Source organism: Falco cherrug, chromosome 1 (assembly GCF_023634085.1).
Source record: "Falco cherrug isolate bFalChe1 chromosome 1, bFalChe1.pri, whole genome shotgun sequence".
Classification (NCBI taxonomy): Eukaryota; Metazoa; Chordata; class Aves; order Falconiformes; family Falconidae; genus Falco; species Falco cherrug.
This window is the reverse complement of record NC_073697.1, coordinates 40757648-40779690: the sequence shown is the minus strand read 5'-3', so window position 1 is coordinate 40779690 and position 22043 is coordinate 40757648. Positions and strand designations below refer to the sequence as shown.

The following is a 22043-nucleotide window of genomic DNA, read 5'->3' as shown; positions in this document are numbered from 1 at the left end:
GCTAGACTGGAGCTGCTTTATGAAGTAACTTTTCTGAAATGCTCTAGTTTTCCCCCCATCTTCATAGCTGGGGAAAAAAACATAGGAAAAAAATTAACCATCAAATTAACAGTACCATTCACGTGTATCTTTTAGTCATAGCATGCTTCACTGATAAAAGCACTAGGTATTTACAGTCTAACTGCTGTACAGCAGGAACTGAGCTAATATAAGTCTCCTTTAAGTTGTATTGTAATTTTCATGAAGTAAGATTGCAGCAATCGTTTCTAGAAATTTAAGAAAAACTCCTGTTTCTTTGCAAAAGAAAAGGGAGCCCTTCATTTCTCTAGGGAACAGTATTTTGGCTCGCATCCTATTGCTTTAGCCAAGTCACATTAATATGAATGGCACCCTGAACCTAGAAATCAGATTCAGATGAATCACCCAGTCATTTAAGTGTTCAGTATTTCCCTTCTTTTAATAAGAAAAGGCAACAGTCATTGTCATTTTTCACAATAATTTGCTGCAAGACAAAACAACTAGGGGGGAATGACTGCTTTCCATTAACAAACTGACATCCTAAACACAAGGGTACAGAGATAAAAAAACATCAAAATAAAATAAACTTTTGATATTAACAAGGACAATATTGCTCGTGTACAAGGATCCACACAACCAAACAAATAACCACTTCCAAACACGCATAAGAAACCAAGGAAAACGCCTACAAGAAATTGAAAGGACCGGTCAACAGAAAATTGTATTCTTTATCTCTAGCCCTTTGACTCTGAAGTGAAAACACTTAGGTCAGACTTCGACAGAACTCAACAGAAAAAAATCGGTCTCTTTTGTATAACTTAGTAAACATTTTTTTAAAAAAAAGATCTGTTATGGTATTAGAGAACATGAAGAAAACCAGAGAAATCAACACATTCCAAAGCCTAAGCAAATTTTCCTCCCCTACCAATTAGACTGGGGATGTGAAAGGTACCATCTTGTCTTCGTAGGATCTGCAAACCAGATTCCAGTTCTGTGGGCTCAGAATCTGGCAACCATCTCAATTACAAGGAATTTAATACACTCAGGTCTGGATGAACAGGTAATTGGCATTCCCTACTTCAAGGAGGCTTGGAATAATTAAAGCATTGGTCCAGTAAGCGAGGTATCATGCCATATAATTGCAGAAGAGCAATTAGCACCTGCATTTTAGCAAATCTTTCTAACTACAGGTGTGTAGAGGGACTACTATGTCTGTGCGACTCCAATGACATGCAGACTTTTAGAAAAAAACTTCGAGGAAATCAGTAAATACCTGAAGGGTAAATATTAACAAAATACAATAATATGTTTCCATGCTTACACAATCAGGTACACTTGATCTTATGAATGTGAATCATTCATTCATGAGATAACATCTTCAAGACAGAAGATAGGTTTCTCCTACTCGAACTTGCGCAAAGCAACTGGTATGGTGACAGATGTGAAACCGTTAAACTGCAGAAACGGAAACTCAGGATAGAACTGTTTGGCAAAAAGCTAACTCAAAGGAGGACCAAAATAAGTAGCACCAAAAAAACCCAACAGAAGGCTGGGGACGTTCACCAGCAGAGCTGCTTAGCGAACGTCCCGTGACAGCCTTCACAAAGAACCTGGCATAGACCGAAGTGAATTCACAGCATTTTGGGGAACTACGTTGGGTGACAGCCTACACAGCACTGAGATGCTTCATAGAAAAATAGATCTAACCATAAGAATGGAATAAACAAAGAAATATAGAAGGTAGATAAGTACAAAAGCAAGAATGAGCACACAAATATTTCTAGAATCACCTGGAACTATCAGTGGGTAGCAAAAGAGAAAGGACCTGAAAGTGTTTCTCAAAAAACATACACCATCAGTTAATTCAAGGCAGCAATGAAACATACAGGTAAATCAGGGGTACTTCTGAACGTTTTCAGAAGAGTGAACTACTATTGCCTCTGTACAAGAAACAGATACACACATTATGGATATCAACAGCCAAAAAACAGATCAAAAGAAAAGTATTACAATGATCAGAGGAAAAGAGAACTTTTTACAAGCATAGATTAAAATGTATGGGTTGTGACTTTATTGGGCCAAATAAGCCAAAAAGAATAGGTCCAAAATTTCTGAATACCTCAAGGATGTCTGCTGGTAGAGCAAAAGAAAAACCACAGATATAAAAGTAGACCTAATAAAATAGGCTGAAAGTTCAAAACCAAACAAAATATTCCCAACCACTCACATAGTGGAACAGTGGGAGGAATCTAAACAGTTAAGATAAAAGGAGGAGAAATTTTATGGTATTAAACATAAATACTACCAGTGGGGACTACTCACTGAGCTAGGTGGTCTTTTCCAGTCCAGTGTTATGATCACATACTAAAACCCTTGTGAAGTCCTAAAATCTCCAGGCTCATTTCCTCAAAAGCACTATTGTTATAAAGTTTTGTTTATTAAAAGCCTCTGAATTACAATGCATGAAGCCAATCTACTTGAAGAATAATAAAATGCCATATGGAATACTTAAAGACTTTAAAAAAACTCCCCTAAGGATCACGATCCAAATGTGTCTAACCACAAAAAAACACAATAGAACCTCTGCCACTACATACAATTGCTGTAGCCAATTATACACCAGTGCTACATTTAAAATGCAACTACTAGAAAACAAGCTTTTAGAGCACTCACTGGCTTGAGAAGACAAAATGAAAGCACATGGTGAGCATTAAATTTAACGAGCAACACAAGCAGTAGAAATCCATACATAAATTAAAGTTTCTCACACATGCAAGTTCCTAAGATCAGGAGCAATAGTGCTCCTGGGAAGGAATGGAAAGGTCTACATGGCAAGGCAGTCCACAACAGTCTCAAGTCTACAAGGCAGATGCTATAGGTCACAACGATTCAGAGTTTCAGGTTGGAAAAGAGCTTCTGGAGGTCTCCAGACCCACCTCCTGCTCAAAGCAGGACTACTGCTGGCAGTACAAATCAACTCATCCATTACTTTCTCCAGCCAAGTTTTCAAAATCCTCAAAGGTGGAGGTTCAGTGTCTGGGCGATCTGTTCTAGTCACTGCACCGACCTCTCACTAACATTCAGTCTGAATCTTCAAAGCTGTAGTCTATGGTTACTGCCCCTTGTTATCTGAAACAGTCCTTCCTACTTTAACATCCTGATTTTTTATATAAAAGATAAGCTGCCTCAAAATCTCATCAGCCATTTCTCTCAATATCCTCCATGAACCCCATCCAGCTTCATAGAGGAGGTTTTCAATATATTTCCTAAATTGATGCTCCCTCAGTATTAACTGCCCCTTCTCCTTTCTAAACTGTGCTTGTTCACCAAGATACAGGAAAAGGTTTAGCTTGTGAAGACAGATACAAGACAGACCTTGAACTTTAACCCTTCCTGTATTTACTTATCAGATGACAAGCTATAGTGGCTCACCTAAGGTGAGAAATAAAACCCTTCTCCTTTCCAAATTTAATTAGTTAAGACAGACATCAACAAATTCACCCTTGCCTCTCATCTGAAACACAAAGAATAACTGTGTGGTTTTTCCCCCACCCAAACCAATCTTTTTTACTTTACCTGTGAATAAAAAGCTTTATAAATCTTTGTTTTGGGGAAAAGTGCAATCATCAAAAAGTTGTCTCGGGTATGGAACTCAATTGGTAAATGAGCAAGCAAGGAACATTTGACGTCTACAAAGAGAGCAGCAACGATACTGGTTGAATCCTAGAAAAGGAAGAAACAGGACAAATCATAATGAACAGTTACTTGAAAGTGAAAAAAACGCTTAATACATTAAATAGAAAAGATCAGAGGAGAACTACTACAGTCACAGCTAGGCATGCATGAAGATCTGAACATTCATTAGCTTGCACAGCACAGGTATGGAGCAAAAGGATCAACCGCAGCCACTTACAATACTCCATTTCCACTACGCAGCTATTGGAAATATCATAAGCTCCAAAGAAAGCACCCAAGATCGTTCTAAGCACCTAAGCTTTGTCTGGTCTTGAAAAGAGAAATTTGCATTTTAATATCTACTCTTTTCCCTCCACCAAAAACTAGACCTTCAGCCCTTTCCTCTGCTAATGCTTCACAACAAAGGCACCTTCATCTATACCCACACATCTCCTGTGACAGATACCTTGGAAGAATGAATTAAATGTCAGCTAAAAATATTAGAAGGATGACATGATGCTATTGCAAATTTTTATTTTATTTTATTTTTTTTTACCATGCTCTTCAGCTTCTGACCTGAAAAGAACCCTGCTGCAATGACATACAACTATCAGGCATGCAATTTAAAGTGTAGATCACGTGCATGTTGGAAATGTCCTGCTTCTCTCAGATTCTTTAATGAGCACAAGTTCTGCTAAATCTCTTGCTTCTTCATCTCAGTTAGGTCTTCACTAACACGAAGCTGAAGCCCTCAAGATCCATCTCCCTCAGAAGCACTGAACTCAGGTTGTTCAATTTTCATTCTAATAAAACAACACTGAGCCTTTGTCTTCTGGATTGTAAAACAGGCATTAATCATAGAATTGTTCAAGGTTGGAAAAGACCTTCAAGATCAGCCAGTCGAACCGTTAACCCAACACGGCCAAGGCCACCACTGAACCATGTCCCCAAGCACCACAGCCACATGGTTTTTGAACACCCCCAGGGATGATGACACCCCCGTCCCCGGGCAGCCTGTGCCAGCGCCTGCCAGCCCTCTCGGTGCAGAATGTTCCCTCACACCCAATCTCACCCTCCCCTGGCGCAACGTGAGGCCGTTTGCTCTCGTCCTGTCGCTGGTTCCTGGGGAGCAGAGACCGACCCCCCTGGCTACAGCCTCCTGCCAGGCCGTTGCAGAGCCACCGGGTCCCCCCCAGCCCCCTTCTCTCCAGGCTGACCCCCCCGCCCCCCCCAGGCTGGTGCCCCAGCCCCTGCCGGGCTCTGGACACGCTCCAGCCCCTCCGTGCCTTTTACAACTTCACAGGATGCTGAAGTGTTTTATGCTTAAGCTTTGACTTGTAACTTTTCACAGCTATTTTCACAAGTATTAGAAAAACAGTACAATTTAGTAGCATGAAACACCCATGGAAAATGAGGATTCCATTACTTTGGGTTCAAATCAGAAACCGAGTGGCATCCATCTCCCTTTCAAAGGGAGAAGTGGGCAAAGAACTCTGCTTACCAAGTTTTAAGAAGAAAAAGCTCAGATCAAAAAGAATCTCTACTCTCTGTTGACTGAGGCATTAATTATAAAAGTAATCAACTCAAAGTCATTGAGGTTACTGAAGAACATAAAAGTATGTTCTAAGTAAAAACAATTTCTCTTAAAAGAAAATAGGCTTTTGGAATGTGGTACACAAATCCTGGATTCTGCAGGATAGCTCACAAATTTTACGAGAAGTGCCTTAGAAGGTCAACTCATACATGCTACAATCTGTCTAACAGAATGTGCTGCTCCTTCTGGAAAATGTTTAGGGTTCCACAAATTGAAAAAAGCTGAAAAGCAGCAGCAATCCCCACAGACATTAGGTTACAAGAATCCAGGTCAAAGTTTTACAAGATGTTAATGTTGTGAAATTTCAATATTACTTGGTAATATTTGTTCACTTGATTAATGGCCAAAATGAATGCTGGATTCAGGTACTTCAAGCTGAAACACTTGGTCTGAACTAAGGTCTTAAATCCAAGCACACAGCACCTTAAGCTCTATACAGTAAAGATACCTTGACAGTTGATTGAGTCACTGAACAGCTACAGAAGAAAAAGAAATAAACCTGGGAGTTCAGAGCCTGGGTGGCAGTGTAGCCTGTGGGGTTTTCTTTTACTCCCAGGATGGCTGGTACTAAGCTAGAATAGTGCTACCTTACGAGACGGGAGATTTATGTTTGACTCTGCTAAGATCGGGACGGCTTCCGCTTTAGACCTTCATGGTACAGTTTTGTGAGGAATCTACCCTGTCCTCCACAAACTTGATTTATGTGAGCCTCAAGGACTTCAGGAGCTCAGGTAGCAGCAGGTGTCCAGCTTCTCAGAACAGAGAAGCCTGCAGCATGTGTTGGAGGAAGAAGTGCAGACATTTTCAAGTTAGAGAGAGAAACATCTAGCAGGCATGGTGATAGAGCTGCTAAGGAAGCGTACTTTGCATCACTTAGTCTTTGTATCTTTTATTTTAATCCTAGCATTAAATTATCCTTTCTTTTCCATCAATATGGTTCCAATAACTTCCAGACAAAGCATACTGAACTACCCTTCTTCTGTCACTTGTCAACATTTTAAGCTCTCCACCCTTCTATTATGCCAAGTCAGTTGAACAATAAAATGCTCTCTGTCAAGGTTTAGCTTTACACAAAAATCTGGCATCAGTTCAAGAATGATAGCCAGGTCCCATAAACAGCTAGTTTTATGAAAGTGAGTGTCTTGAATTAAACAATAGAAGGAAGGTCAGTGTTAAAATAGCTTCTTACACTACCAAGGGGCAATCAATATGATACACAAGAAAAGGCAGCTAAGGTAAGATTCTCTTCACCATTGTGCTTTCATCTCAATTGAATCACACACTTATATTGTATTTCACTGGTTTCCTCCATTATATCATGAAATCATAGCAACACAATGCTTTCTGGAGGTCACTAAACAAATGTGTAATACTGTACCTAGAGAAAATAGAAACTAAAGGAAACAGATTTTTATTTTTTTCCCAGTGCCTAGGAAACAATAACCAACCAAAATAATCTCTTTTCCATTGTGAAAAAGTGATAGTTAATGCAGCATATCCGCCTTGAAGAGGGGAGAAAAAAAACCACAGGTGATTTACCAACATTAACCTAACTCTCAATTCCCACTAAGCCAGAAGACCAAACTTTTAGTGTGGCATGTTGGCCAAGTGAAGTGATGCAAGTTGATCACAGGAATGGCATTGTGTCTTTTACCGTAATTACATGCAACGTGCCTGTCCTTCTCACTTCTCAGCTTGGGAAACATGAACCAGTCATTCACTTCACCCTGTCAGTTACACAACACTCCACAACAGTAGACAGACACTGCTCATGACCTCTCCAGAGGTTAAGTAGTACACTACCATGAAAATTTGACTGAAGGTTAAATATATTTTGAATAGAAAGCAGCATTTCACCCTCAATAGGGCTTCACAATACCTTGAACTTTTCTCTGTCCATCACTTAAGACTGCTAGATGTTTTATGAATGCTATGTTCTAGATTTTTCTTTTAATGAAAAGCAGTTTTCCACACTACTAAGACCACACTGACCACTCAGTCTAATACAAAATTCTCTCCTCCTTACAGTTTAACTAATCAGTAATTGGTTAACCTAACCTATACCAGAAGTGTAGAGAATTGCATGAGTTATTACTTTTATGCACACACTTGTAAAGTTGCAACAGAAATTGAAACTTTGTACTAGTACACTACATAAGTACTGTTAAAAATTGATAAAAACTTTATGACAATAGGAACAGACAAAACACTCACCCCATCATATAGGGAAATAGAACTCATATGGTTCTTCGAAATGGAAATGCTGCCATGGTGAGGATCAGAAAAGAGAATGCCATCTGAAAAGAAGTACAATTTGCCTAGAATTTGAAAGAAAAAAATGTGTCAATATTTCAGCATCATGTGACAAATGCCTCTTCTTTCTGAGGAAGAAATCTATATTTTTGCTGAATATTGGTATATTTAACTTGCAGTAATTTGAGTAAAGATTTGGAATAGTATCTCGACAGCATTCAGATCACAACCATTTGATCTTTACTGGATCTCACTATCAAGGGCAGGAATCATGACTATGATTGCATTTGATTTAATCTTATCCCTTGAAGCCCACTTATAAATATTCTGTGGCGTGGGCGTTTTTGGTTTTTTTGGGTTTTTTTTAAGCCAAATAAATTTCCATGCTGTTGAACTGCAAACTTCCAGAAGTGTAAAACTGACAAAACAAGAACTTAAGAAATACTTAGATCCAAACCAACTGAAAGTTCAAACATTGTAACAAGTTGGTCAGATTGTCAGCAAAGCATCAGTATACCAACACATCCCATGCAGACAGTAAAAAATACAGATAAAAAATACAGGATGACAGTCTTGCTTCCACTTCCTGACCAAGACAAAATTTAAACCAGAAAAGCCCTTCACCTGCAGACTTGCATTTTCTTTTGTGTCTAGAGACAACTGTTACTAGGCTAGCAATTTCTCTGGAAGCTAACAATCTAGTGTCAGCCAAGAGAGACTTAGCATTCATCCTAACTCCATTTTTCTTGTCATCTTACAGACACTTTGGTTCTTAACAAACCTGCATGACCAGGGAAAGCAGCTGGAAAATGAGGAACAGCAAAGCTAGATGATATGATGGATGAAAACAAAATTCCACCAAAGCATTAGAAACTGACCTCAGCAAAAAGCTGATTTCCAACAGTCATAACAAAGCCATGAAAAAATTACTAAGCAGGGGCTGCCAGCTGGACCTCTGCTACCAGCACTGGATCATGCATTAAAAGCAGGATCACATCCCATACAGGGAAGCATGTGAGTCAGCAAAAGGAGAAGGTTAAATATTTTCTTTAAAGAAAAACAAAACAAAACAAACAAACAAATAAAAACCCACCAAAAAAAAAGAGACACAAAAGAAAAAAGCCATCATTACTCACAGTTGTGTTTTAAAAAAAGCAAAGCCAAGCAGCAATGTAACTAAAACATTAATTTAAACATGACTGCACATCTAGCTCAACCTACCAAACAATGCTTGGACAAAATAATAAAGAACCTAAGACATTTTCCTCTTGAAACAGCAACTTAGAACAGTATCTTCAAAATTGTTCAGTATTAAGTCTTCATTTTACTAAAAGAGCTTGAAACAAAATCAAATCACCATACTAGATATGCAATTTCAACAGTTACCTAAAATTATATATAGGCTAAGTGTGAACATAACTGGTTTAGACTGAAGCTTTACTTAACAGAGAAATTGCACTGGAGAGACAGCTACTATTAAACTGGGAAACACTACAATCACAAAATCAAGGTCCAAATTCAGAGCAAGTAGAACAGCTACAAAGCCATACATAACTACACAGATGCAGAGGTTTACATGTACAAGATGTTCATTGCTGATGCTTCCAGAGCTCACAAAATCCAAGCCACAGCACAGGTGGGTGCCTTTTTTGAATGGTTGAGGAAGAAAAATGCAAAATGTAACACCTGAAGAACATTTCTGTCAAATCTCACAGAGTATCACACTTCAGAGAATGTATCAACAGAGGAAGAAAGGAAGTCAGAGATTTTAAGTTTTTTGTAACAGAAAAGCAAGCCAAAAAGAATATTATCTAATCCAGACTGCAACAGCTTCCTTTAACATGGAAGTCAGTGAATTATATCAAGAACAACCTGATATATTACTTTTAAATTTTCCACAAGTTATTAATCACAAGAGTTTAGCTGTCAAGATTGACTGACTCAGTTAAGTTCATCCTACATCAACCTGTAACACAGCAGGTGTATTAATTAGCGTACAGAGGAAAAGCTTTAGCAGCCTGAACTTTTCTGATGCATTTTAATCACAAATGTATACCTTACTACATTAAGACATAAGTGATGAGAGCTGAATGCCTATCTCACAGCACCTTTTGCACCTAATCGTGCCAGACTACATAGCTGCAACCTCAGTAGAGCCCAAATTAGAGCACAGCAAACTGTCTTGCAGTGTACATGAAACAGAATGAGATCAAGTTCCTTTTCAATTGAAAGCTAAGAAAATGTCTTGCTTGTTGAAGTGTTATGTAATAGTCCTTATATCACCTACTTATAACTCTTCATCCCAAGAGTTATCAAAACGTTTAACTTCACAAGTCTCCCCAAATGATGGGAAAAGTAGATTGCTCCACTGGGGTGTACACAGCCAGTTTTCACAAAGCCGAAATAAAATAAATTTTTTAAAATCACCATTCTCTAGTTATTTACTGAGTGAACATGGGCCCACAGCACCGTATTGCAAAATAGCTAAATCTGTTATTCTGCACTAACCTTCTTTCTTTCAAGTCTGTTCAACTAGAGCAAAAGCAAATTCGGCTATGTGAAAGTTGCTGTTTAGCTTCCTTGTACATCTTTATTTATCCTCAACACTACATTGCATAACTACAAAAACAATAAAGCTAAAGATTTTCCTCTAAAGACTGTCAGCTTATACTAAGCACTCAGATGTCCAATATTAGTTATCTTCTGTTGTACATCAGTACTGTGACAACAGTACCTTCTCTTTACCATGGAATATAGAAATGCTATGCCTTAAGAAGTATCTGCTGGTTCAAGGCTACGCAAGGCACGTTAATGCAAGGCCATGGAGCAAGGAAAACCCCTTCCGACAGTCCTCCCAAATTGTCTGTAGTCACATTACTGGGATATTCATGTGACTTAGATTCCTGAAGGACAAGGTACCAAGGTACCAAAAGAGGAGGCACAATCTAAGACTGTTGCTAGTAATCTTGCGTCAGAAAGCAGTAACTTGACTGAACCTGAAAAGGACCAAGATCCAGCCTCTTTCTGTAATACGGTGAGCATCTATGCTAACAAGCATTGAAGTTTGAGTGAAAATGACAATGGCAAAAAACTGGAACAGCTCCAGGAGGATGTTCAGGAGTGAAGAACACAAGGCTGTAAATAAATTCAGAGGCAGATCATTCCAATCCCCTTCTACACCACAGGCAGCATATCGCATTGCCCGAAAGGTATGTATGTGCCTTTGCTTCTTGAGCTGGGAGCCCATGGCATCCTGTCACTACTGTAACGCCCAATCTTTCCAACCTAATATTCATATAGACACAGAAAAGGCAGAACACATATGGCACGTCATCTATTAAGGACAGAAGCAGCGAGTTTGTGCATGCTTTTGAATGTTAACTATGGGAAAAAAAGCCATCTCCCAGGTCTACAAAGCCTCATTGTCAATCCTTGTAAGAGTCCCACATCCCTCAAAACCAAGCCTATGGCTCTGAAAGGAATCCTTCTTCTAGGACTCGGAGTTTCAAGCAGAGATTGGGGACAAAAAACAAAGACGTGGAGTTTAACAAGAGAGCTCTAAAGGTAAATGGAAAGAAAGGTTAAAGACAATGGTACAGGTAGGCTTACCAAATGTGTGAATCCCAGAAAATGCACACACCTCTTACATTTAAAAATACCACAACCAACCACCAAAACCACCAGAACAAGAAAAAGTGCAACAACTCTATAAACAATTTTCCAAAAAAAAATCCCCATATCTCACCTTCTGCAGGAGTGGCCTGTGGATTACTAGAATAAATATATGCTCCATCACCTCCAGTGAGTAAAGTGCCCAGAACAGATTTGTCTTCCTAAACAGGAAAAAACAAACAGTAGTACCTCAGAGTGGATCAAGGACTGTAAACCAGGCAAGAATATTTTCTCATGATTGTACCTCAAGAGAAAAGATTTTTTGAAACAGCATCTGTCAGAATTTGTAAAAAATTTTTAAACTGCATTGATACAGAAGAACTAGTGAATGACAGCATATGTCAAGAGTATAATTTTTAAAAGCCCTTACCCCCATTTTGGTTTTGCCAGCAGCTATTCAGTTACAAGTTATTGTCACAACCACAAGGCATAGCTTTTTGTTTTTAGATTGCCAATCTACTGAACTAAAAGTATATTACAGGAAAATAAATTTATTTATAATGAAGATTTCTGGTAACCACAAATTAAACCACAAATGTGAAACTCATGTGGTTTAAGATGTTCCCAGATCCCAAATTCTTTTCTTTTTCATAGTGCTTAAAGTGTTTTCCTTTAGACATTTAGCATGCTAATTAAGTTATAAAGAAAGTTGCATGTAGAGTGGCATTGAGCTTTGGGGGCTTTTTGAAACACATAAGCTCCATGGGTAATACTTAGTGAGACTTCCATGAAATTGTAGCTTTAATAGAACACTTTTTGCTCTCGGGTTTCATAGTTCTTTGAAATAAAGAAAACCTCAAACTTTTACATACAATGTATTTTCTTTTTTTGTAGGTCAAAGATGGAAAGAGACCGGGTAGAACAGGCAAGTCTTTTGTAGCAGAGTAGTAACAAACACCATAAAAGCAAGTTTTGCTAGCAGCTTTTTTTTTAATACTGGTTCTTGAAAGTGTAACTTCTATAGTTTAACAAAAACATTTAATTTTACCTTCAATATATGCTGTGCCTTTTCAGACAGTTTCACATCACTATCTTCAACCTGTAGCCAGGGACAGTTTCCATTTGTATTGTTAGTAGATAAGGCAAGTCTAACATTATATAAAAAGCATTAAAGAAGACTGAAGGTAAACAAGAACCTTAGATATCACAGATAAAGTCTTGAGACCACAGTGTTTCAAAGACAGCTTTGTGCTCTTCAACGCTGTGCTACCATGGGACTGAAACAGTTCCTTGAAACACATTTAAAGGGGATACTCCCCATTAAACTGTTCTATAGACTAAACCAGTATCTTATAGACACAAAGCGGCATATCCTATTTGGTCTTATTTTTTATTACTGTTCGAGTGTTTCAGATTTATGGATTGCCAACGGGCATAATGTTGTCCAATTTCATGATGTTCATTTGAATTACACCTCTAACACAGTGTAGTATGTTAGAAGTCTGGAAAGAGACCTTTCTTTCTTTCTGTTGGGGCAGATGCTGAAGTGATCTGAAGTCCCCCGCAATAAACAGAATTTTCAAAAGTCACACTGTGTACTTGAAAAACACCCAGGCCTTTACACAGATAAAAAAACTGCAGTGGTGAAAACGAAATAATTTAGAACTTGTGTTATGAATAGAACCACCAGCCTTGTTCCACTTACTCATTTTTCATGTCATATCCACATTAAAAAGAATAGTATAGATATATTAATACTCTGTTTCAATGCCCAAGTTGCGTATTTTTTCCTCGTACATCCATGCTTTTATAAAAAGCTTTCATTTGTGAATCTGTATGTATAGAATAAAACTCAAATAATTTTTTGTGTACTAACCAGCCAAGAAGCATATCTTGGGATAGCTGCAGTCAGTACTATGTGGCTCGTTTCTGAATTAATGCTGCCATCTGCAGGGAAAAGCAAATTAGTATCGTATCAGTCATATACTTCAGACTGTTCAGTAAGTAACTTCTACAACCTGACATTTCTTCAGGAAAAACCAAAATTTCCTCATTACTTCAAGGAATTGTTACTGTTTATTGAAGCTTTCACAGCAGACTAGCTCCCAGCCTTCTTGTGCTGTAACTTACATGGAGGTGCTATACAATACCAAAGGAATCTTGCTTTTATTCTGGTCTTAGTACCTGGCTTCTTTCTTTGCTCTCCTCCCCACCAAAAGTTCCAATTCCCAAGGTTAAAAACTCACAGCCTGCCTGGGTACACAAGTTCATAAATACTGTTCAGGCAGCCTCAATAACTATGTTTGTCATATGTAAACAATCTGGAAAATATGCATTTGTCTAAATTACTCTGTAACCTGTACTTTAAATGTCAGTGTTCCAAAATCAAGCCTTCTAAAAACCATATCCTTTTTTTAGTTTTGTTTCATCTCTCCCCAAAATAAGCAACTGAAATGAAAGCATACAATATAAAGTGAGTGTCACAAAAACAATGGAAGATAGCTGTTCAGATTTCCTTGTACAACAGAAAACATTCACTAAGACTGAAGAAAATTTAGGAAGGGTACTACTACACTTGAATTTTTTTACACCTCAGCCCTGCTGTATCACAAGGCAGCCATAACCCCCAAAGTCTTTTCAGGGAGATTAGAGAAACTTAACACAACATATTCATTACTAGCAAGCTAAAATATTTAGGTCTTTTAATTAACCGAAAGGCTTAAAACCATAATGGTAACAGTAACAATTTACATTGGAAGCCCTTTTGCTCTTCCATCACACCAAAGCTAACAGAATGAGAACACTGGTGTTAGAATTTACAAGTTACCTTTTTCTTTTACTTGTATCTGTGATGTTAGAAAGGACTCTGAAAAGACAACAGAACCCAAGCACCCTCTTCCTGTGAGCAAGTCTGGAACATCAAATACCATCATAGACGCCTACAGCAATCAGTTGGGCAGAAAGGATGAGAAAACAAAACTTGAAACATTTCAATTGAAGCAGCAAAATGCATATATTTTAAACCTCCTAGAACCCTGCTTCTATATTGTGGTGGAAAGTGCGAGATCATAACTCTATGTCAATGTTTTATTCCAAATTCCACCGTCTACCTTCATGTTAAATCTTAACCTTACCTCAGTTTCAGCATTTGATATCTATCCCACCTCTCCCCTTACATTTGTATTCACATAGATAAAAACCCTAGCATGCCCCATAAAAAAAAACCACACACCACACACACACACTAGAGCTCTATTTTCTAATAAAATGTATAATCAGAATACTGAACAGCTTACTTACCGTTTTAATCAAACTCAGGCTATCCTCATTATCTAATGGAGTAATTCTAGAACAATATGATAATTAAATGTAAAGGTTAGATCATTTTGAGTAACTTCAGAGTAGTCAAAAGAGCTATTGTTTTTTAAAATAAATTCTTATTTGTGTAGGCCATTTCAGTCAATTAGACAGCATGGGGATGAAAAAACACAACGTTGTGATATCAACTAAGTTAAAAGCATGGTTTTAAAAGGAAACTCTTAATGGACTCATGCTGCTTCTACTCATTAACAGTTAATAAAATTGGTCTGCCCAGTTGTTTTCGGTTTTTTTAAATATTTAAGATTCCACAGAATTACAGATAGGAAATCCTTAAATGTCTCATACACAAAAACATTTAGTACATCCTGTCTGAAATAATCAAATACAATTATTTCCCAGAAGTTCCAAGATACGAAAAATAAACTTTTTACTGTATTAAAACCAATAAGTAATAACAAGAAGTGTAAGTGACACAAACCTTCCATGATTATTCACAGCCTGAATTTGAAAAGAGATTTTGGACCTGTAGAACAGAAATTGCACTGGTGAAAAATGTCTATTATACTTCTAAATGTAAAAAGTCAGCAATAATAGATTTAAAGCAAAATAACTGCTGAAGTGACTAAAAAAAGCAGGAAAAGAAAAACGGATATTTTTTTTTTAGTTTAAAAGTCTCCAAAATTTCACAACGAATTCAATTCGGCAGTCATGCAAGTTGTTTAAAATTAACATTTGACACATTTTTTTCCCCAAAAGAAGCTAATATGTTGACATAATACATCAATCAATAAGTATTTGAAAATGCATACCGTAATGCAGTTTTAAGTTGTGTTAAATGAAGTGTATCTAACACAGACATCAGCACCTGCTCTGCTACCTCCTTCGCCTGAAAAATAAAAATTGAGAATTAACTGTCTTTTCCCATACTTCCAAATCCCAGCAACTACAAGAGCACCCGTAAGACAGACAAAAGACCATACACTAAACAATAACACACTGATGCACCAGGCTAAAAATTGCTCCTTTCACATATCTGATTTTTCCTTATTATAAGGTTAGGAAAATTCATGAAAGATGGAAAAACAATCATAGATGGGTAAGATTAGATATACTCTGAAATTTCTCTTTTTTTTAAACAGAATTCAGAAAGACTGGTTGGAGGCCACAGTATTAACTTCATTGATGTTATGCAGTTGACTAAAATATTTTTTATTGTTATTATTTTGGTTTGCATGTAGTCTTATATTGCAGGCAATCCAAATCAACAATTACAGTGTACATAATCAGTGCTTCATTTACCTTGGATTCAGTGGAAGTTTTAGCATAGCACTCAATGCCAGCAAGCACAGCCTCTACAACAGCAGTATATATTTGCGACAACAGCATACTGAAGAGAAATACAAACACAACATTTACTAGACAGATAGAATTTTCTTCCTCCTCTGTTTAAAGGAGCAGGTTTTCCTCTCATAACACAACTCCCTCATGTGGAAGGGGTTCTTGTTCAAATAAGCATAGAAATAGCTTTATACTTAACCCTTCAGTTTTAAAAAATTAATTAGAGCAAGTAAATTGCTTGAATTACAGAACGTCTTGGGGAAAAAACTTCTTGGCACAAAGGTATCCCTGCTTTCATCAGTCAAGGGGAAAAAAAAAGTTTTATTGTTGACTTTTGCTGCAGTTGTGTTGAGGATCACATCCTAAATATTCCAACAAGAATAGAATGGCGGCCCCGTGTTCTGCAAGAGCGAAACTGGAAACCAGAGTGAACTAACTACAGAGATTGCTTAACAAGCTCCAGAACAAGTCAAAGTAAGATATTAAAACAAACCAGTCACCACAATCTTTTGAGCACATCCACATCACAGCTTAGACTGGTTCCCTTCTTAAAAGGGAATTGAAAGAATTGTGCAGAAATACACAAAGATTAGGTGAAGCCAGCAGCAACTTACAGCTACTGAAATATTTATAGCTCCCAAACTATTGAAAAAAAGCCCCACAACCACCAAACCCCACCTGTGTCCAACTAAGAAACATGAGCTTCTGTCTTCCAGCTAAACTGGAACAAAAAGATAAGCAGATCGACAAAACAATCTTAATTCCCCAAAAGTTAACTCCTCTCATTACTCCTCTGCAACTGCTAGATGTTGAGGGAGGAAAGAGGGGGAGAAAAGAGGAAGATACAGCATTTAAGCCAAATGCAAAGCATTCCTGAAGGATGGAAAAAAAAATCTGAATCTCCCAAACATGGCTCAACATGGAGGAATCTCAAAATGCAGCAATGCTTGGCTTTGAACTTCATCCCCAATACCAGTAAGAAATTTTAAAATTTAACTTACTACATAGGAAAAAACCCTCAAAAAGTAATTTCATGTACTAACACATGCATTTAACTTACATTTTCAGTACACACTTGCTACAGGAAATACATGTAATTCTTCCTAACTTTGTAACGATTCCTATTGTCACTCAAATTCATATATATATGCAAGAAAACACCTCACAGTGGGCTGTGCTTTTACATTAATACACTATTGTTACCTTACTTTTCTTCCCATTTAAAAATCTTAAGACTAACAATGCAAAAACAGAAAATGGCATTTTCTTAAAAAAACAACAACAACAAAACCCACAAAAAAAAACCCAAAACACAACAAGGATACTTACCCCAAAACCCCAAAACCCCAGGGATACTTAAAGTTATACAGTATATGTACTCCAGGTTGCAGTTCTGCTTCCTAAATACCACCAAATTTGGACTAAATAGTGCTCATGACATATTTTTCCATTTTTTATTTCATTGGAAAATATTGACAAATATAAGGACCTGTTACAGGACTCAACTGCAAACTAATTCCCGAATCATGAGGTCAGGTTTGTTAGAAAAGCTAGTTTTGCTGCTACTGTTGAAACTAGGTTATTTTATCCAATACAGGGATGTTTCCAAGAAAAAGAAATTCTCATAAAAAATACTGCCTCTATCAGCTAACCCCTGCTTCGCTTAGAACTTCTCTAGCCATCTGTTAGAAGTGTATTTAGTAAGAAGTCTTTCAGAAGCAGGACAAGAAATATTCTGTATGCTTGGGTGGAACATATACCTAAGCAAAATTACCTGTCAAAGTTAACATTAGTATAAAAAATTAAAAACATGTTGCTTAGTCTAGTAACCTCACTCTTATGCCTTTGAAAACCATATCACAATTACCAAAAGCCAACAATACTAAGCATGAAAGGACACCACTACCAGCTCCCTTTGACACATCTCTAATATCTTGCTAATATGTCATGCAGGCTTGCAAACTGCTCTGCTGCAGAAGCAGGAACAGGCTCCCAAATCATCCTAACTAGCAAGGAGGACAAAACCTCTGAGGAAAGGTCTGGTTTATCAAGATTGAGAGCAGTACCAAAGCAGATGATCTACCATGTTCTTAAAGCTTGACAAGTATCTACAACATGCATAGAAGTGGACATCAACATAAATAAACAGTCTTATTTTGTGAAGGTCAAAATATGTGGAAGTTTTGTAGCTTATTGGAAAAAAAAAACTAATCAGAAGTTAACTTTTATCTATCCTCTAACAGAGCAAAACTTCTTCGCAAGTTTGAGTGTTCCCTGTTGGCGTTTTCACTAACCATTATAAATCCTACACGTGGTTTAGCTTAATCAAACTAGTGTAAAAATTACTTTCACTTCTGTGAAACATGCTCCCACTCAGTTATAGATCGTTTCCTTCTCAGTGTATATGAAGTGCATTCTAAAGCAATTCCAATAAGTGTTAAGATAAAAGTTTTATTGCAATTTAAGCAAAATTTACTAACATTTCCTTTCATGCTTTGCTATACAGCAGAAGGGACGTCACACGAACAATTCATAGTTTGGCTCACTGAAAACCTCAACGAGCGATTTGCCTTAGAAACCTTGTCACATTCACGTTATTCAATATGAAAATGTAGCTCTGCAAATGCCAACAGCCACTGCTGACTAAAAGCAGTTTTGACATACTGCCACACAGTAGGAAGTGTGAAGAGTTAAGGAAAAATAAAAAGTTGACAGCTTACACTTGTTCAGCTTGCTTGTGCATCTCATTGTCATTTCCTGTATTAAAAACAAAAATTTTAAGCACTTTTCAGAAGTGTTTATGCAGAACTTCTTGGGCATAACATTTCTGCTACGTATCTCACATGACATTTATGCAGTATTTTGTATAACTGCCGTTTCTTTGCAGATTTACTAAAGAACAAAGCAGATATTAACTTGTATCAGTACAGCCCGTACATACTACAGCCAAGACTAAAACCTGCATCTCCCAAAAACAGCTGCATTGGGTCAGAACAAAGATGCCACTCACACGGTATCCTGTCTCTCAAAGTGGCCTTTCCTGGATGCCCAGGAAAAACCACAAATAGATCAAACATGCCATAATTCTTTCCACTTTGCAAGCTTCCAACCACCTTTCTTCAAATGCTTTCTGAGCTGGATATGGTTTCAAGATATATAGTAACCCTAAGGAGACTGCCTTTATCCATAGACTCATACAGCCATTTAAAATGGGTAAGAAAATTGTTGTTTAAAAACTTCACATGGCAGGTTTTTGTTAGGGAAGACAGCTATTATAACACGCTATATTAGACCCAAACCAGAGAATAAAGGATAAAAGTCAAAGAATTTTCTCCATCCTTTTAGAAGTCGTCAATTATTTCATTTTAAAAAAAAAAAATAATAATCAGGCTTATCTGACCAGTACCACTTCAAATTACTGTATTTTTGGGGACTGTTTCTCTACCAATCTGTATGGAATGTGGACTTCAATGTTTATCCATTTTAAAAGGCCTGCACACTCAGAACTGACAGATTTTTGCATATGAAGGTAGGATGTGTAACAGAACAATGTTCTGTCATGATTTCATGTACTGGCTGTGGAACCACACAGCACCTACTACTCCATGGACTAACGCTCATGAAAGAATCAAAGCCATCTTTTAATCGCTAGAAATTTAAAATTTTCAAAGGGAATAACTGTCTTAAATTACTACTTGGGATTTTTAATATACTTACCCAGGAAAGGAGTATGAGTGGTCCCAAAAAAATAGGTCCTTGAACAAGCCAGAGGTCCCTTTGGAGATACACACTGCACTACCTAGTTGTCAGTATTAATAAGATACAAAAAGACCTTAGTAAAAAACATTGGTGCAATAATTAACAATAAGCTAAGTTCCCCTTAAGTCTTCTAACCATTGACATACTACAGGAAGTGTACAACACACTTACCTGGATTTTAGAAAAGCAACTTACGTTTTCAAAGGTATATTTCACTTTTGACTTGACCTGAATGGTTGAAAGACTTTGGAAAGGAGATGAGCTCTGACTTCCATAAGCGTTAAGCATGTGTTTTCAATTTCCTATGTCAACTGCTCTTTTCATGAAGAGGAAAGTGTGTCAGGTTCCCATAACTACGCTTGCACTTGGTCTTATTTACTATTTTCATGACACCCTATTAAAACAGTATCACCTGTACCTGTAAATAAACCACCTGTTTAAGAACAATGTCAGAATCTGAGGACAACAGATAGAGCAAGTACATCAGAATAAAATTGTACTTGCATTTTGAAAGATTTCAAATGGTCTTAATGGGAATGTTAACAAGGGGGGGGGGGGGGGGGAACAACATTGGAAGTGTTTTTACAGAAATATGGTTAGACAGAGCAGCAAATGGAGGATGAGATTTCACTGGGATGCTAAAACAATCCTTTCTCAGGCTTCTGACACATGCAAAGAGTCCAGAATACCCACGTCCGTCCATCCATCCCTAAAGCATCTACGCATGAAATGTTGTCATGACAAGATCATAAACTCATTCCCTCAATCATACGTTCACGCCACGATGACCTGTACTCAACCACATCCATCTCCTCAGCAGCACAGACTCTGGACTCGCATGACTGACAGACACTCCCAGAGCCCATAGAAATTGGCTTGCAGGGAGAACTACACAACGCAATCTGCACACTACCTCTCCTCCTTCGCTGCGAGTTACCTTCTTGATCACCCAAGCCCAGCCAGCCAGAGGATCTGAATTCCCTGGGGTCGCTTCCCCAGTTACGTCCCCTGCACGGCGGTGCAACAAGCCATCGACCTCATCATATGTTTTAAAACTAAGCTTTTACTTGAAAATGGAAACAAGTTAATCTTACAACTTAATCTTAACATTCTTTGAACACCAGAAAAATTTTCAGTTTCATGAACTGTTCAGTTGCTGAAGCATACGCTGAAATTTGAATACACAAGTATCCTGCATCTACTTGCAAAGTCATTATCAAAAAAAAGTGTCTTCCCATTTCTTTTTAAGAAATGGCTAAACAACTCTGATTAAAATAAAATCTGAGTGTCAGAGTTAAGTATATCATATGCATCATCAGGAAGATTTTCCCTTTATGGCTAGGACAAACATCCCCACAAAAATTCCCTCTCCCCCACCCCACACATTTGCAGCACCACAATTAGTTTATAAAGTTACCTTTCTACAGGGGAAAAAACATTTAACACATTCAGCAGTCCCTGATTAAAGAATCAGTACAGTATGACTTAGAGAAAGAAAAAGGAAACGCATTCCTTTGACTGATTATTAAGGTAACATATGGGGGTTTATATGTTAAGAATTGGGCATTTAACTCATAGAAGGTAAGCATTTTAAGGGCACAAAAAATATATGAAAAAAATATATGCTGCTTCAAAGTATCAGATAACTACTTAAAAGCCTTACCATATGCTTAGCAGTGCTTCCACCAAGGCCAGTGTTTCGAACAAGATGTCCTTCTGATGGAAAATTAAAGTTACCAGAGTTCAAGTTTTCCTTAGTTGAGTGGCTACCAAACAGAACAAAGGGCTGTCGGCTAGGGCTGAAGAGAGAAGAGGGTATCACTACCAAAATACTTGAAGAAAACACAAAACAATAAATGAAATCAAAGCTTTCAAGTCTGACAGACCAACTATTGAATTCCTTACTAAAAGAGTAGGAAGAAAAAAAAAAAATATTACTACAGCTGCAGAAAGCTTCTCATTGAAAAGACCAAGTTCCAAAGAAAAACTACTTGACTTAAGAAGACTACAGTTTCTTTCATATACAAGATCATATCTCAAGGTTGTTTCCCAAATGGTATTAGAAGGTTTTTATTCCTCTTTTTTTAAAGTAAATTGCCTTGAAAAGCTGACTAGCTTAAAGTTTACCATCTTGAAAAACCCTGAAATGACTACACTGGAATTAAACAAAACTATTTTGGTTTTAGTTCTGGCTTTGGGCCCAAGACTCAGCTGGAGAGGTCAAGGTTTTTCTTTTCATTATTTAAATGCAAACAACATAGGATGCTGAAAACAATAAAGGACATTGAACTCCACCGTTTAACTCCAAATAAAGAATCTGCAGAGACATTCAAGTAGCTAAGCAACCTTTGTTTAGCTCAGAACAGCAGAATGCTTGGTTTTGTGACATACAACAAACCAGTTCCTCTCTCAGATAAAATTATATGCTGACATGAAATAAATCTGACCTGTATTTCCCAGCTCATATTGGCTA

The 22043-nt window shown here is 37.5% G+C and overlaps 1 protein-coding gene across 3 annotated transcripts in view; it reads right to left on the bottom strand.

Annotated features, from left to right (window-relative positions):
- Positions 1 to 22043, bottom strand: part of DNAAF9 (dynein axonemal assembly factor 9) — a 79926-nt gene that overhangs the window by 27456 nt on the left and 30427 nt on the right. For all 3 annotated transcript variants that reach the window (XM_055706415.1, XM_027799958.2, XM_027799959.2), the window contains 13 exons: positions 21234 to 21369; positions 19529 to 19610; positions 18532 to 18568; positions 15773 to 15860; positions 15283 to 15359; positions 14952 to 14996; positions 14453 to 14498; positions 13980 to 14091; positions 13029 to 13099; positions 12201 to 12251; positions 11286 to 11373; positions 7502 to 7605; positions 3595 to 3741 (listed from right to left, as the gene is read on the bottom strand). In XM_055706415.1, coding sequence (XP_055562390.1) covers positions 3595 to 3741; positions 7502 to 7605; positions 11286 to 11373; positions 12201 to 12251; positions 13029 to 13099; positions 13980 to 14091; positions 14453 to 14498; positions 14952 to 14996; positions 15283 to 15359; positions 15773 to 15860; positions 18532 to 18568; positions 19529 to 19610; positions 21234 to 21369 — 1084 coding nt within the window. The remainder of the gene's footprint in view (positions 1 to 3594; positions 3742 to 7501; positions 7606 to 11285; positions 11374 to 12200; positions 12252 to 13028; positions 13100 to 13979; positions 14092 to 14452; positions 14499 to 14951; positions 14997 to 15282; positions 15360 to 15772; positions 15861 to 18531; positions 18569 to 19528; positions 19611 to 21233; positions 21370 to 22043) is intronic.